The sequence below is a fragment of the Ruditapes philippinarum genome, unplaced genomic scaffold (assembly GCF_026571515.1).
Source record: "Ruditapes philippinarum isolate M1 unplaced genomic scaffold, ASM2657151v2 ctg1884_1_1_1_1, whole genome shotgun sequence".
Classification (NCBI taxonomy): Eukaryota; Metazoa; Mollusca; class Bivalvia; order Venerida; family Veneridae; genus Ruditapes; species Ruditapes philippinarum.
The window spans coordinates 30474-47843 of record NW_026854812.1 but is presented as its reverse complement, the minus strand read 5'-3'; the positions used below and the strand labels follow the sequence as shown (position 1 = coordinate 47843).

Below are 17370 nucleotides of genomic sequence, written 5' to 3'. Positions count from 1 at the left end.
CAAACACTTCTTGTTAATTTGTTGATAAGAACATAATTATATATAAATAACAAAATTATAATCAGAGTGTACGATGGCAAAAGCATAACGCAATAAGTCATTTTGAAACGAATAATTTGAAATATAAAAAAAAATGAGTGATAAATGTTTGGAAAAGTTTGTGTAAATTAAAAATGAACTACAAATTACAAGAAAAGTTGATTTTTCGTTACGACCAAAGAGATATTGAAGATGAGATAACCTGAGATAAAATGAGATAAAAATAATGAGTTTTACTTCAGGTTTTAGTTGTCAAGTGCAATTTTATCTCTTTCCTATGTTTTAAAGACTTTAAATGAATACTTTATTAAATCAGAGTATAGAAGAACAGATGGCTGGCTATCTTTTACTTTATTTTTCTCTTACTCATAACTTAATGTTAGTATGACTTTTTAAAACAATGCTTTCGGTTTCTTTATTTCATAGACAGTTAATACAGTTTACACAGCTTTCAGGAAATAAATGGAAGTTGGGAACTTTGTACATTCTGCATATAAACATGGTGCCAATTAAAATTGTTTTTTTAGATTATACTATACGTTTTAGAACATACATTAGGTACCGCTTAATTCTGTTCAATGTGGCATTGAAGATGTTGCCTTTTTATTATTTTTTATTTTCATTGCCATTGCTCTTAATGAAAATAACATTTTACTTTATTTACCCCCCCCCCCATAAAAAAAGACAATCCCATTTTGTAGCTTGTTTTTGTTGTTTTGCCGGTCGTAAGTTATTGTAAAACGTCGTTGAAATGCCAGAAAGAAAACAAACGATATAAATTCTATAAGTTACAATACATATTTATGCTATGTTTAAACCTTAATTTTAATTATGTTTTAAACCTTGACATTATCTGATTTCGAGTGTCCTCCAACAGAATACATGAAGGAATGATCATATTGCAAACTTTGACATTACCTTGTGTTGATGAAATTCTTTATACAAAAATAATGAAACAACGTTTATGTTTTAAACTTTGACATTACCAGGTGTTGAGAGTCCTTAAACAGAATAAAGGAAAGAATGTTTACTTAATATAAGAAATCTTGACATTGCCTGGTGTTGAGGGTCATAAAACAGAATGACTAAAACAATGTTCATGTTGCAAATCTTTACATGACTTGCTGCTTGGAGTACTTATACAGAATAAATGAGTGGTCATAATTCATATCTTGACCTTGTCTGGTTTTGAGATCCTTACAACAAAAATAATTAAAACAAGGTTAATATTGAAAATCTTGACATTGCCTAGTGTTGAGAGTTCTATAACAGAATTAATGAAACAATGATCCTCACACAGTTATACATACAGTTTCTCCAGTAAACAACTTGAAATTCTGTTTACATTAACCTTTATGATAGATCATAGAAACAGATCCGGCACCGTTATAAACAAAGATAAAAGCATGCTACCGGGATTTCTATTTTTGTATCGCATTCAAAACATAAACGAATAGTTCTTAAGAATCTATGATAAGCAAGCTTTGACCTGGGGTAACCCTTACAGCACAATTGCAAGAAGCGAACATGGCAGGTACCTGGGAATTGTGATGTGATAAAGCAGATATGTTACACATTTTTAAATAGTAAAAGTGGTATTCTTTTCCAAAGAAGAACTAATCAATACCGCAATGTTTGAATTGGGAATTTTTTATCATCCTGACGACACATGATCTATGTAACATGACGACACATGGTCTATGTAACATGACGACACATGATCTATGAAACATGACGACACATGATATATGTAACATGACGACACATGATCTATGTAACATGACGTCACATGATCTATGTAACATTACGACACATGATCTATGTAACATGACGACACATGATCTATGTAACATTACGACACATGATCTATGAAACTTGACGACACACGATCTATGTAAGATGACGACACATGATCTATGCAATATGACGACACACGATCTATGTAACATGACGACACATGATCTATGTAACATGACGACACACGATCTATGTAACATGACGACACACGATCTATGTAACATGACGACACACGATCTATGTAACATGACGACACACGATCTATGCAACATGACGACACACGATCTATGTAACATGACGACACATGATCTACGTAACATGACGACACACGAGCTATGTAACATGACGACACATGATCTACGTAATATGACGACACAAGATCTATGTAACATAACGACACATGATCTATGTAACATGACGACACACGATCTATGTAACATGACGACACATGATATATGTAATATGACGACACACGATCTATGTTACATGACGACACACGATCTATGTAACATGGTGACACATGATCTATGTAACATGACGACACACGATCTATGTAACATGACGACACATGCTCTATGTAACATGACGGCACATGATCTATGCAATATGACGACACATGATCTATGTAACATGATTTTTCGTACATTTGTTAACAAACCAAAATGTTTCAATCAGTATGAATAGTTATTTGTCGGTTTGTCCTTCAACCAAAACAAACATAAACTAAAAAGCTAGCAATCCAAAATAGGGTCATTTATTATCTAATGCGGTATCACATTTAGTTAAAGTTCATTTTTCCTGGTAATTTGACTGGTAAAAACTCAGTTACTTATTCTCAAAATGTAAATTAATAGTAAATAAAGAAGTTTGTCCATTATGAGTATATTTTTTCATTGCACTTATGTAAATACAGGTCTGATTCCAAAATATGTGCAGGAGCGCAAAGGTGCTTCTTAATCAAGAAAATCAAATTACATAGTTGATGTATTCGGATGAATGAATACCAGAAAAATAATGTATTGCTTTCAATGCCATTATAGCTGCGATTCTATGAAATATGTATAAGCAGATCTTGTTAAATACTTAGTAATTGTAATGGAGCCACACAAATGCCGGTCGATGATTACTTTTCATATTTAAGATATTTTAAGCAATATTGAGTCAAACTTAGTTTGCAAGAAAAATATGGCCCAAACACAATATTAAGTCAGCGTGAAGTATTCTAGTTACTTAGTGCTCGAAATCGTACGTTAATTTAACCAATTCAGCCAAACTTTTAATGAGTTTTTAATTATTTTTTGTCTGGGAGGATTTTAAACAATACGACTGATTATAATAAGAATTCTAATAGCTGAAAGACTTGCGTTAACATTTCACATCGTATACTAATAACCGGTTCCAGCTATAACAGATTGCTGCTGTGATGATAGAGATTTAAAATTTACCGATTATAATTATAAAGAAGGTTAATAAAGATAGACTTTATCTACGTAATATAATCAAACCAACCAAATTTATAACCAATAAAATTTAGACCTCTTTCTCACTATCGGAAGCGTCCGGGTGCCAATTTAGCATGTTCTATAAAAAAGATAACTCCTACGTAGGACTTTATTACTCCTACGTATGTCTTTAAAACTCATACGTAGGAGATAAAAAAGCCTAATTAGGACTTTATAATCCTACGTAGGACTTTATAACTCCTACGTAAGAGTTAAAAAAAAGCCTAATTAGGACTTTATAATCCTACGTAGGACTTTATAACTCCTACGTAAGAGTTAAAAAAGCCTAATTAGGACTTTATAATCCTACGTAGGACTTTATAAGTCCTACGAAGGACTTTATAACTCCTAAGTAGGAGACAAAAAACCTAATTAGGAGTTTTAAAGTCCTACGTAGGAGTTTAAAAGTCCTACGTAGGAGTTTATAACTCAATTTTTATCAGAATTACGACAAAAGATTTTTTGATGTTTTAGTTTATACATCTAGAATTTTATAATAATCATTTTCTCCTATTAGTAGATTTACACATGCACTGTGATGTACTGTATGCGTTAAGAGGATATTCTCAGACCCTTTTTTCAACTGAAATTGTTTAATTTTAATTATTTATTTTTTGTTTTGTTTTTGTGTCACTTGCATCCAAAGTAAATCATATAAAAACCTTGCGGTTAATTACAAATGACAAACGTTACCAGCAATTAAGCATAAAGAAGGTTTTGGCTTGTGAATTAATAAGCTTCATAAGAAACGCAAAACGGCATTTCATCAGTGGAAAATACTTGTGTAAATGGGACAATATCAACTTTGAAACATAACATATTAAAAATTATATGTTGTGAAAGTCTTGGTTATATTAAACATGTTATCAAATTGATATAACGAGGCCTCGACATTCAGAAGTCAAATCACTTTGAATTTGAAGAGCTAAAAAAAGCACAAAATTATTATCTGGATTTTTGAATAAGTCAGTTTTGATTATAACTTCATAAACTTGTGCTGAGTGTCCAAATATAAATGTGTATCTACAATATTCATGTTTATTTTATGAATAGTTTTTATATTTAATTTAATAAGTAAACAACCTGTAATCATGATAATGTTAAAGTCTACAAACAAGTCCTAGGAACAGATTATGCATATACATGTAGCTAGTTTTCTGTTATAAACAGAGATAATTTTAGGATCAACATCCTATATATACCATGTGAGTGCAAGTCTCGAGTATTTGCGGACGTTTTTCAGCTACATATATTCACAAAAATTATGATTTAAGCAAGTCGTATGCTTTAGAGACATATGCACTGTGGTTAAACGATTCATTTTGTAATATGGATATTTTTGTTTTTAAAACGTGCTTGATATTATCTTAAGAAAACTAATAAAGATTTTTAAATATGCGACCAAAAAAAAATGTGTTCAATTTTCTTATTTGGAATTCTTAATGTAGCTGAAGAAAATTACTATCCTCTCCTTATTAATTTTGTTGCGATTGCCGTAAATTCAAAGTCATAAAATTATCTTGAAATTGCAGGTGATTTAAGCGGAACTATCCCTTGCTATCGGATAAAAATACTACAAAAGAACTTCTGCAATTTCAAATGTATTGCGTGATAAGGCAAACATTTTTCTTATTTCTGAAAACCACATCTGAAGTGATTTCTTTGATAGCAGACGACATTTGGCGCCACTGTAATCTCGCGGGAGCACGTGCTTGTTTTGACATCTGACATTATGTTTTGTTCCGCCAATTTATCAGTAAATTAAGTCATTCAGGGTAAAAATGAAGATGCGACTTATCTTTTATCTGCTTATGTTTTTATTTATTTTTCCTGAAATGTTGCCGAAGTTTTGCTTTTCTGAATGACAAATATTCTTTGAAGCTATGCATCTTTGCAGGTATTTTTGTACCTGGTTAATTGATGTATCTGAATAGCCGACAGATCTATTGTTAGTTTGTAGGAATTGTATTAAGATGCTTTTACGTTAGGAAACAATAGCCTGAAAAATATTACTGTTTCTTAAATGTTCGAAATATTAATTATTGTAATACATTATATGATGTTTGTATGCTTTTATATATGTCTGTCGACGTCTTTGCCATGTTTTGGCATTTGCTATGTTTTTTTGTAAATATGGCCAAAGACATTTTACATGTCGGCAGTCAATAAATTTTCAAACATTGAATTAAAAATTAGATTAAAAGAAGTTTAAATACAAAAAAATGAAAATGAATGATTTATTTAAACGCTTGCGCCATTAGGATAATTCAAAGTTTGTACATGTAATCCCTGTCTATGTTTGGACCAACGTACCCTTATTTATTATAATTATTATTCTTTATTATCATTATTATTATTATTACTTTATTATAATTATTATTATTATTATTATTTATTATTATTTTTTTATTATTATTTTTTATTATTATTATTATTATCATTATTGTTATTATTATTTTTATTATTGTTATTATTATTATTATTACTATTATTATTATTATTATTATCATTATTAATCTAGTAAGCTGCCTTCTCGCATTTAAATGTGTTTCTTTTATCTGTTTCAGGTTCCATGGAGACAACAGTTAGCGTTCAAAGTCGTCTGCTCCAAAATATATTTCGTAACTATGACAAGAGAATTCTTCCCCAGATAAACGACAGTATTCCTGTTAGTCTCTCAATCGGAATACGTCTTATTGACCTCGTTGACCTCGTGAGTTGATTATTATTTTCATTTTATTGAAAAATAGATTATCTGTAACTAGAATCTGACACTTTGATATTATATTTTCAGATTTCTTATGTCTATTCTTGCCAGCATCATAATATTGCTTCAGTCAGATGAAGGCGCATGACATCTTACAAGAAAGCTCTTGCGCTGTTGAAAATAGTCCTTATACATAACATAACCACATTAAAGTTTTTGTAACCTTTAAATGCGCAACTTAAACTAACATTTACTTACAAACAAACGCTCTCGTGAATGCCATTGATATATCAAGTACATAGGCGGAGCAATGTTGTTAAAGTCTTCAAGGGTCACCAGTATCATGCTGTGATATTGTACTTATAAGTTGTTCTTATTTACTTCAATCATTTAGACCTTTAATGGTTAACTCATATGAACGTTAGTCATTTCATTATTTATTGTTAAGCGGTTTGTCAATGGAACAAGACTTGTGACCTCAACAAAGTAAGTTTTTACATCAACCGGAAACGAGGGGCACACTCCACTTTTACTGACGCTCGCCATTAGTTGCACAATTATACACTCTGTGTGCCACCGTTTGAAGCATGTTTCACACTTATAGCTTCAAACAATAGTCGACTATATATTTGGATGATTTCAATATTGAGTATTTCACATGGTGCGCAACGACGATTTATCGAAACTATATATTGATATCCATAGCAAAGGCCTACAATCATAGAGTTATTGCCCTTGATGTGCAAACGTCTAAAACTGGTCTATATGAAAGAGTATTTGAATTTTGAAAAAAAAAATAAAACAATTGGTGAGAAATTTGTGAGAAGTTGTCTGCACTGACGATCGTTATACCATTTTATTCCTTCAGTAATTGCCTTGCCTTTTGCTTGACATTTGATAAGAGATCTTGTAATATGATTCTAATTTGTTGGCGGGAAAGGCATGTCTTTCATGTAACAGCAATCAAGTAATGAAAGAGGGTCTAAACAACTTCATAATGATGATATTACTTTGTTTTAAAGTTTGAACATGAAGAGATTATGGAAACCAGCGTGTATATTGAACAACTGTGGACTGACTTCCGGTTGAGCTGGGATCCATCTCGTTATAACCGTATACACGTGATCAACGTTCCTGTAAAAGAATTGTGGCAGCCTGATATCTCGTTATTTAACAAGTAAGTTGCGTATAATTATGGGGAAAATTGGTAAAAGAAAGTGATTTATTAGGTAATTATTGGTCAATAAGGTAGGATTATCGGATGGACGGGGTGTCGACTTGACGGGGTGTGTTTCTTAAATTGCTTGAACAGGTCAGCTTCAGTCGAGCGAAATATCTTAAATGAACTTGCTGTCATATTGAAATCACTATCATATTATATACATGTACTGTATATATAATGAAATATGTACCAAATGAATATCGAACATCAGCCGACATGGACATGGTAGACACACTGGTCTTCACTTGTCTCATAAGTAAAACTTGTTACCGCCAGGAGGCTAAATGTTTTGGGGGCTTGTGAGTTTAACATGTGATGTAGATAATTGTTTCTCTGGTTTAAGTGTTACCGTTATTGTATTTCACATGTGAACCGTAAAAAGAGAGTTTAATAACATTTAACTCTACATAACTTATGGATATGAGTTCATACTATTTTCCTGGTTAGAACATGTATTTGTTATATCTTAAAAGGGTACACAATGTTATAACATTAAGATGTTATCATGTTATGGTAAACGATTTTTTTTATTCTTATTGTTGTTATCGAATTATAGTAACATTTACCCTGCTTAAGGCGAAAGTTATTTGTCTTTGCCACCAGTATAGAGCCAGGCCAGCATGCAGTTCTCTACAATCGGACAAAGCGCTATACTATTGACTGGCCAAGTTCAAATTATTATCTTGATATACCTAAAATTGATAATGGACTGTTCCAAAATAGAAATTGGAAGAGTCCATTTAAGAAATTCAGCAAGTTAAGGGTTAAATATCAGAAATAATAAGAAATTAAGATTTCTATTAAGAAAATGGATCAAGGAAAATGATGACGAGATGAACAAAAAATTATTATATATAGTATTTTTTATAATACTAACATGGTTTAAACTTTTTTATTTTCAGTGCAGAGGTTCAGCTAGAGACTATGGACACGCTGGCTATAGTATTTAATAATGGTCAGGTATTTTACTCACCTAAAGCACGCATCAGAACACGTTGTACAATGGATATGATGAAGTTTCCATATGACGAACAAACGTGTTCTATAAAATTTGGTTCATATACATACGACGGTTATAAAATAAATCTAACAATGTACCACGTAAGTAACAATATTAGACAACTCTGTGTGGAATGTCTTTAAGCGGGTATATGTATTGTCTCCCTTTATCAATTTAGAATCATTGAGTATATTTTCCTCTATTACTAAAATTTGATAAACACGTTAGGGCTATTTGCTATTGAAACAATTTATTTCACAATTTTGTTACGCCTGTATTTGATTCATTGTTCTATTTTATTTATTTCTAGGAAAACATAAGTTTTGACTTGTCCGAGTATTCGGAGAGTAAAGAATGGCAACTTACAGCGTCCCCTGCAACTGTTATCACTAAAACATACGCCTGCTGTCCAGAGCCGTACCAGCATATACAGTTTAACCTCAGTCTTAAGGTTTGATTCTTAGTTTCTATTTTGATAAACTTCATTGTTTGAGTACATACCAATGGCTCAATATGCTAGTTGAAATCAGACCAAATCTGCAATAAATACTGATCACTCTTCATGTAACTCTAATGCATCTACAAGTCAATGCAAAATTCTGAGCATCGGTATATCACTGAAAATATTTATTTTGTTTTCCATATACCCGTCCATACTAGATTTTTTGATTTTACAATAACACTGAAAAGCGAGATACATGAAGAACGTATCAAGTATTGAAATTATGTTTATTTTAGATTTGTTGTCTTTGATAACAACGAGTCAACAGTCAGCATGTCTCATTGTGTTGTCGAATGAAAATGTTGTTTATACTATTTTGGAAGATTTTGTCATTGATTCCAGCACTTTTAAGTGATGAAAATTGAGTACCGCTCAAGTCGGTGCTAGGGGGACGTGAGGGCTGTTGCACTTTTGCGTTATTCCTCATGTACAGACTCAATCAAACCGAGTCTGCAGTTTTCATGTAATTTTGCTATTTTAATGCTTCCGAGGAATCACAGTTTTCTAGATATTTAATTTTTTATTGTTTTTGGAAATAAAATTATACCTTTAACGTTTTTCAGCGTAAGACAGTGTATTACACGCACGTGTTTGTATTACCAGCGGTAATTATTGCCATTCTAGTACCATTCCACTTCCTGTTACCGCCAGACTGCCGGGAACGACTAACAATCGGTATGTTAACAGTCAAGTTTTATCTTAACTTATAAACATTATTAATAAATGTTTTTTTACGAGTTTTGTCAAAACCATTATCATTCTATTTGTAAATAAATTATTCTAAAAAAATTACAAAAATCACAAAAAATGATGGCCAGCGAGAGGGTATTGCACTTAGTTAGCTTTGTTTTTGTTAAATTACTATTGGTTATCATTTGATTTAATACATTTTCTTGTGATCACCTGATGTTAGTAACTTCTGATAACTTGCCAGTTCTATAAGGTTTAATTATCACAATGGATATAGGAGGGGAGGGGGGTGTACCTACCGGGGATTCGGCTAGAGCCAGGAACAAGTTGCAGATCTAGAAAAAAATACAAGTATAACTCTATAAATAATAAGTTGATTATTGGGAAAATCAAATGTTAAAGGCCCATTATGCCTTAAAAGTTGGTAGTGAGAGGTGGTGATATAAAGTGTGAAATATTTTTATTTTTTAGGGTCTACGTTGATTTTAGGAATAATCATTTTGATTGCCATGATCCAGAACTTCTTACCGGAAGCTCATCCAACCCTACCTTACCTAGGTAAGACATTATACAGGTTTTTCATCCATGAAATCATCGTTTGAAAAAAAATAAAGGCACAATTGCAAATTGAAAATACTTTTAAGGACCTAGATTTTTATGAACGATGCCCCTGAATAGAAAACCATTGCCTTTTATTTGTCATTTCTAATACAACAAAATTTACAAAAAGACAAAACTATTATACATGTACATGTTTCATCTAATTTAACCATAATTTGAATTAAAATCAAAGTAATTTCTTGTAATTAGAATTTTTGAATTAAACTATATCGCCATTATACTAGTAAAGATTAAAGACTAGTTATATTTTATCTATATTAAATATTTTACAGTGCAATATTACTGTCTGACGATGGTATGGATTGCAGTTTCTATGATTCTATCTATTTGGGCTGTAACCACACAAAGTAGAGGACCGAGAAAACGAAAAGTGCCAGTAATAGTTAGACAGGTATGTTTACATTATTCATATCTTGATAAAACTCGGCAATGCCTGGTTCTTATAATCATAAGACCTATCTTTAGATCAACCTCATAGAATTATTATTATTATCATTATTAATACGCTTATTTTCCTGCTTTACAGTCTTATATTTCTAAAATAATTTGTGTACCAATTTAGAGGATAAGAGAACAATGCGAAATATTTTGACGCCACTCTTTAATGTAGGAAAAATGAATAACATTTCTTTATCCATTAGATAACAGTTACTCTTGTTTCTTTTACATTGTCGTTAGTGTATGCGAGTTACCTCCCTTTCTATATAAATGTGCAACCTGACGCGTCCGTGTCATATTTTAAATGAAAATATACACATATTTGCAAACTATTCATATTTTAGAAAACTTGGTATACTTTTTCATTTTTAACATAACATTTATAACCTGGCAAACTATTGATATTAGATTCGTTTATATATTTTCAGTTATTTTTAAAGACGTTGAAAAAGCTGGTATGTGTGACAGAGGACAGTTATCATCCACTAGATGACACTGAGACAATTTCATTTAAAGGCATTGAAAGACAGAGTGTTGTACCAAATACACCTGATATTAAACATGGTGATAACAAACTTGAAAGAGATGTTGAGGAGATTTTAAAGCAAGTGAACGTCCTTGCCGTGAGAAGTTTGATAGCTGAATCTCACGGAAACGTGAGAACAGAGTGGTACCAGGTTGTTCTGGTTTTTGACAGAATTATGTTTGTTCTTTTTCTTCTGATATTTGTTGTATACAGTTGTGTCTTGCTGGGCTAAAGCTCTTGTATATAGAGGGACTTGAAAATATGATAAAATGTTGAAGAACGATTATGAAATAGGAACATTCTGTATGTATTAATAAAAATTAGTGTTTAAATTTGATTAATTCCCTGGCGTCCCAGGAAATCAATTCAAAAACATTTACAATTATTTAAAAAGGGTGCTATATAGACAGCAACGAAAACCAAAATCACTGTGGAATATGTGGAAAGTTACGCGCATGCATACTTCACCATGTTAAAGTAAAAAATGAAAAAAGCTACGCATATTGTATAATGACTGTGCATTATTTATATACACAAAATACAGCAGAACACTTAATATTTATTTTTACGTAAGCATATGCAGCTTTTAATCAATCATGAAAATTCACATATGTGAGGTATATTGATTATATTTTTTTCAAAAATCTCAAATCATGCCACTTAACCAAAAACAAGGATATGTTAGCACATAAAGTATATGTTTAGTGTCAAGTTAGTCAAAAGTTATCCAGCAATAGATGTTAATTTTGATGTCAATTTTTATTTTACAATGAAAAAAGAAACTATATTTGATACATTATATATTAGAAAAGTAACGTTATAAATTATTCTGTTCGTTTAAAAAAGAATTGATTACAGATTAAAGTGATATTGTTTGGATGTATATACATTTTTTAAGACTCGTAAAGTTCAAAAAAGTATATTCTATAGTCTGACAGTTGTATGACTCTTTCCCTGTTAACATTTCTGATTTTGTTAAAGGAATAAAATCATTCTTAAATTATCACAACCATTTTTGTCATGTTTTCAATATATGTTTATTTTTCATTATCATTTCAAAAGATAAAACACAGTTCTGTTATGTCACATGATACTCCAAAATGAATAAACCTCTGTGAATCAACAGTTTCCTTTATGTTCCATCTCGACTCCCCTGAACAGAAAAAACAACTATTTAATATTGATAAATATAAAACAGCCATTCTTTACAAAAAAAATCAAAGGAAAATTAGCTATTCAATATTGAATCCTTAATCTAGCACTTGAGAGCAGTGCAGTGTCTCATCTATTACAAGCAGAATTTGTCTATAAATAAAAACGCAATATGTCTCTATAGAATTTAAGTACAATATATAATTAATAAACTTAGTGCACAATCCGCCATACTAATTATAAGTTCTATAAAGTTAGCTTTTTTCCTTTTTGCTAAAGACCTAGAAACTACTTCGTTTAAGGTATTTATGTATCGGTTTGAAAGATTACTTTGGTGATCAAGTTTTTCAGTTAATTTAATATTTAATAGACAATACACAGCTTGTTAAAAATGTTTACGTTACAAGTACCTGAGGTGAATGAATATCTCTAAAATTAATTATGATCTTCATATTAGTAATAAATAAAGCATAGGTTTCAAAGTTTACTTACTCGCAGTCCATCATACACCTGTTACCATATGTGTTTCCATCTTTTCCACACACGGGGTCTTCTTCCATCGTGCATAGACAGCCATCATCGGAACGTTTTTTACGGGTATTCTCACATGGTCCCTCAAAATCGATTTCTACATCACTGTAATAATTCACTTTCAATGAAGCAAAAACTTCTCTCGCTTATATAGAACATTGAAAACAACAACATAAACAAGAACAAAGACAACAACAACAACAACAACAAAATCAACACCGAAAAGAAAAAAACATACCATAACAAAAGCAACAAAAATCACCATCATCATCATTTTTGTCATCAAATCAGCAGCAGCAGTATCATCATCATCATCATCATTATTATCATCATCATCATCAACACATCAACAACAACAACAACAACAACAAGACGCCCAATCCCCGAAAAAATATTATATTTCATACGAACATACTGTAAATAATTACATATGAAAATGATTTAGCATACACGTACAATACTTATTGCATATAAAACAATTCGTTTTTCTTTCATAAAATTATTCAATTTAAATATTAATAAAACTTACGCGCATTCCATTGCACACATGTTGCCATACGTTTTACCATCCTTTCCACATACGGGCCACCAATCAAAGTTACAGGCACAGTCCTTAGTGCACTCTCCCTCATATTTCAGAGTTTTGCCTCTAAATGTACCAAGCAACTCAATTAAGCAAATAATTTTATACAGTTGGAAAAAGAGAATATCAATTTTGTACCAGATTAAAACATTTAACAATTGAATAATGATTATGTATATATTAGTTAAGATATTAGCTAATGTGACACGTTAATTGGGAGCTGATCTTAAAACTCTTCGTGTGCGGGTGTTTAGTTGATAAATAACAAGTATGAAGTCGCTGCTTTTTTGTTACAAAATGTTTTGTGTACATTTGTAAATGTATATAATTATAAACCCACAATGCCGTTAACCCGAGAGGTTGATGGGAAACATACACTCACAGGCGATTTAGCACACGTTCCTTCCTCTGCGTTTACTTAAAAGAGGAGTAAAACAAGTACCGTGTTAGAATTTTCATTACGTCTTTAAATGGTCACTAGATAGGATTTCGTTACATAACGAGAAAGGTTAACTGTACCTGTTTAAATAAAAACAGTTGTATCGAATCTAAAATGAGAAACAGTTGAAAGCTCACTGCCGGACGGTACATCATTGTACACTTTATTAGCACAATAAAATCAGACATAGAAAACATGGTCAACTTACGCGCATTCCATCATACATTTATTACCGTACGTCTTGCCATCTTCACCACAAACTGGCTCGTGTATCAGATTACACACACAACCTTCATCTGAGCGTTTCTTTCGTGCATTCGGGCATTCACCGTCGGATGCTTTCTCTACGTTACTGAAATAAGAAATATTTCTATAAGTCATACTTTTAAAATTGTTATATGAACTCTATTTTCGTACACGTAGCTTCAGAGTTTCAAAATTGATATTTATAGTGATATTTTGATGATTACATATATTTTACTAAATCATACTTTAATATTTTTTTAGAATTGTGGTATAACTTTGATATCTAAAACTTCTTGCGGTAAATAACTAAAATGCTTGCGAGTTTCTACTATTATTTACAAAAAAAAAAAAAAACCGTCTCACGTCCTGAAAATGGCAATACTTTTTTTCTATTTCCATAGTTTTCTTTTCAAACAGGTTCTTTCTTAATTGACGTTGGTTTGATGTGTTGTTGGACAAATAGTCCAATAAATAAAAATGAAATTTCACATATCATATACATTTTAGCGTATTTCATCATACGTTTGTCACCATGATTGCTGCAAACGGGATACGTACGCGCATTGGAGTTCACATGGATTTCCGTAAGTCTCACCGTCGGCACCGCATACAGGCTGGTATATATCTTGACATGCGCATACTACTACCAGGTCACGTCTTTTGTCTCGGATAAGACTCGCACTGGTAGATACTGTGTTATAATTCAAAGATAAAACATAGATCAAATTAAATGATAAGGAAAATAAATAAATAAATAAAATAAATAAATAAATAAATAAATAAATAAATAAATAAATAAATAAATAAATAAATAAATAAATAAATTAATAAATTAATAAATAAATAAATACTTAATCTACATATATCTCATTTTGTCATGTTACAGTAATAAAATGCATTATATATTCTAAAGACACTTTTTTCAGACCATCATAGAATGTACATAGTATTGACAGCGGTTTGTCAGTTTTAAAATACTCTACTATCTAAACTGTACCAAACAAAATTTTGACAGAGAAAATTTGTAAAGGAGTCAAAAATCATTGCAAGTCGGTATGAAATGGAAAAGTTTTATTAGTAATATATTTGAAACAACTCACAAACAAGAGCTGCCGCAAAGATTTCAATCATGATTATGCACCTCATTGTGTTAACTGAAAAAATAAATCATTTACATTAACGTTATTAAACAAGTTATAAGTATATATTTATACAATCATTTTCATTGGAAAACAACGCAAAACAAATGTCCTTTGACTTTACTCAAGACAAAAAGCGTAAGACATAAATTTGAATAGCTTACATCATATCAAACTGGTCTCCTACATCGGAAAGATATACAGAAATTAATAAAGGAATATATTCAGTATTCGATTGGAAATTCGTTCTTTTTCTGTTTTTCTGTTCTATTCGTAGCGCTGATTTTCACAATTAAAATAATTATTCTTGAAAACGAGTTGTGCGAATGATTTGAAGTTTTGTACAAGTTACTGGTCCAGACCTGCATCGAATGGCAAATGAAATCTCGACAATTAACTCAATTCCCGTCATGTCATAAAACATCAGTGAAGGCGAACAATGTAGAAGTTATAATATATTACAGCAAAACAAAAAAAAAAACTTAATTCGCACTTACTGTTTCTCAGTTGGGTAGTTGTGTATGTTTTACATTGTTTATAATAATAAAACAATGTATGACAATTATTTAAAAATATCAATTTAATATTAGTATGTATTAATATATACTTACATTATAAAGGGTTTAAGTCACTACCAAAAAAGTTCAATTTCAACTAAAGCTCATTACTGAAACATCATATTTATATATTTGTTTGTTGGCCCACCTGTCACCACTGAGCGAGTTTTTAGGCATGAACTTTCCACGTGTCGCAAAGCCGGGGACCATTTGTCAAGCCAGGAAGCATTACCTTGATGATTTCACGGACAAAAAAACACAAAAGCGAATGCTTAGTAGACAATAACCAAGTACACATGTTACAATGGTTTCTAACCATGTCCTATATGTGAGACACTAGTCGTTTGTCAAAATTACAAACGCATATATATGTACCATATATATAATTATATATATATGTATATATATATAATTTTACATTATGTTTTGTAACTGTATTTCTGTTTTTATAGCAATATTGGTGATGCTGATTTGGACAAAAGCAAAGATCATTAATATTACTGTACTTACATATCCGCTTGGTGAAAACTTGGCATATGCTGGTCATTCAGTAAAACATGTACAAGAAAAACTTTGTAGCGCACCAAGAATTAGATATCTTTCTATTCATTCAGTCGAAATGTTTTTTTAGTTATTCAAGGAAATTATTTTGCTAGGCATGTAATGTTTTACTGTAAAAGTCTTCATGAAATTTTAAGGTTTACTAAATAAATATTCCTGGTCTCCTTTGGCAAAACATTAGCATTGAATTAGGTTCATGTAGAATAGAATCTTTATGTGATTTAACACGCACTGACCTAGCAACTGATTAATTTAAACATTACACTAAGGCATAATCAATTATGATAACTATATTAGTTAATATATTAATTTTTCTCCCGCACAATAGTTCAATCACGTAAACAAATTAAGAAATTACCTTCTTATAAATTGATTTCTGTTGAAACCAATTCAGTAAGAAACAAAATGGTTCTTACATAGTTAAATATTCTATGTGACTATCAAAAGAGTATAGCTCTAAAGTTTTTACCAAGAACATATTTGGTGTGCAAAATACTATGCAGCTTGATGGATTATTATCAAATATAGTTGATTCCCTTGAATAATTAACTGGCATCATTCGAAGATGAATACTTTGTTATTTCTTGTTTTCTATTTTATATTCAACACGCCAGGATATACTGCTCCTTCAGGTAAATATTTCAAAAATTTAAACTTGAAATCAAATCTATTTCCTTTAAAGAAATAATTAAATCATCTACGATGATATGGAATACATAGTGTTAATGTCAACATATTTGTGAGAACTATTTTTATTTACCTTCACATTGTTTAAACTAAACGACAAACTGCTTAATTATGGGAAAAACAGTTTATATTTTAAGCATAATAATTATAAAAGTTTCGATAATATCTGATTTTTAACTGAATTAATACAATAAATTTGTTCTTTGCTATATCAGTCGACTTCAAACCAAGAGCACTGTCAACTATTCTCTTAGTATATATCCAGATAATGATACACTTCTTTTTTCTTATAGATATTAACGGCATTGATTATACTAGGGTATTGCAAAGTTTGAACGTTTTTATAGTAATGAAACCGAACGTAACTAGCATTTGCTTCCAGTATCAGAGTCAGGTCTGGCCAGCCAACCAGCCAGCCAGCTACCACATGT

General features: G+C 31.0%; 2 protein-coding genes across 6 annotated transcripts in view; one reads left to right on the top strand and one right to left on the bottom strand.

Moving 5' to 3' along the window:
• The window catches only part of LOC132741141 (acetylcholine receptor subunit alpha-like 1), a 42579-nt gene extending 30410 nt beyond the window's left edge, over positions 1-12169 (top strand). For all 5 annotated transcript variants that reach the window (XM_060729235.1, XM_060729234.1, XM_060729233.1 and 2 more), the window contains exons 2-9: positions 5906-6051; positions 7068-7222; positions 8170-8368; positions 8578-8718; positions 9333-9444; positions 9931-10017; positions 10353-10471; positions 10947-12169. In XM_060729235.1, the coding sequence (XP_060585218.1) occupies positions 5906-6051; positions 7068-7222; positions 8170-8368; positions 8578-8718; positions 9333-9444; positions 9931-10017; positions 10353-10471; positions 10947-11276 (1289 nt within the window). In that variant the 3' untranslated portion in view covers positions 11277-12169. The remainder of the gene's footprint in view (positions 1-5905; positions 6052-7067; positions 7223-8169; positions 8369-8577; positions 8719-9332; positions 9445-9930; positions 10018-10352; positions 10472-10946) is intronic.
• LOC132741143 (serine protease inhibitor dipetalogastin-like) lies at positions 11891-15848 on the bottom strand. The gene is made up of 7 exons (XM_060729238.1): positions 15746-15848; positions 15096-15149; positions 14554-14686; positions 13958-14101; positions 13257-13376; positions 12689-12832; positions 11891-12197 (listed from the first exon to the last, which is right to left on the bottom strand). Exons 2-7 carry the CDS (start codon positions 15139-15141, stop codon positions 12164-12166), a joined length of 621 nt encoding a protein of 206 aa, XP_060585221.1. The 5' UTR covers positions 15142-15149; positions 15746-15848; the 3' UTR covers positions 11891-12163.
• Between the last annotated feature and the right edge of the window lie 1522 nt (positions 15849-17370).

Coding starts and splice junctions, on each gene's coding strand:
- LOC132741143 (XM_060729238.1), bottom strand. CDS start 15,141: ATGAGGTGCATAATCATGATTGAAATCTTTGCGGCAGCTCTTGTTT. Junction 14,687..15,095: donor CTTTGCGGCAGCTCTTGTTT/GTGAGTTGTTTC, acceptor ATTATAACACAG/TATCTACCAGTGCGAGTCTT. Junction 12,833..13,256: donor ATGTGTGCAATGGAATGCGC/GTAAGTTTTATT, acceptor GAATTATTACAG/TGATGTAGAAATCGATTTTG.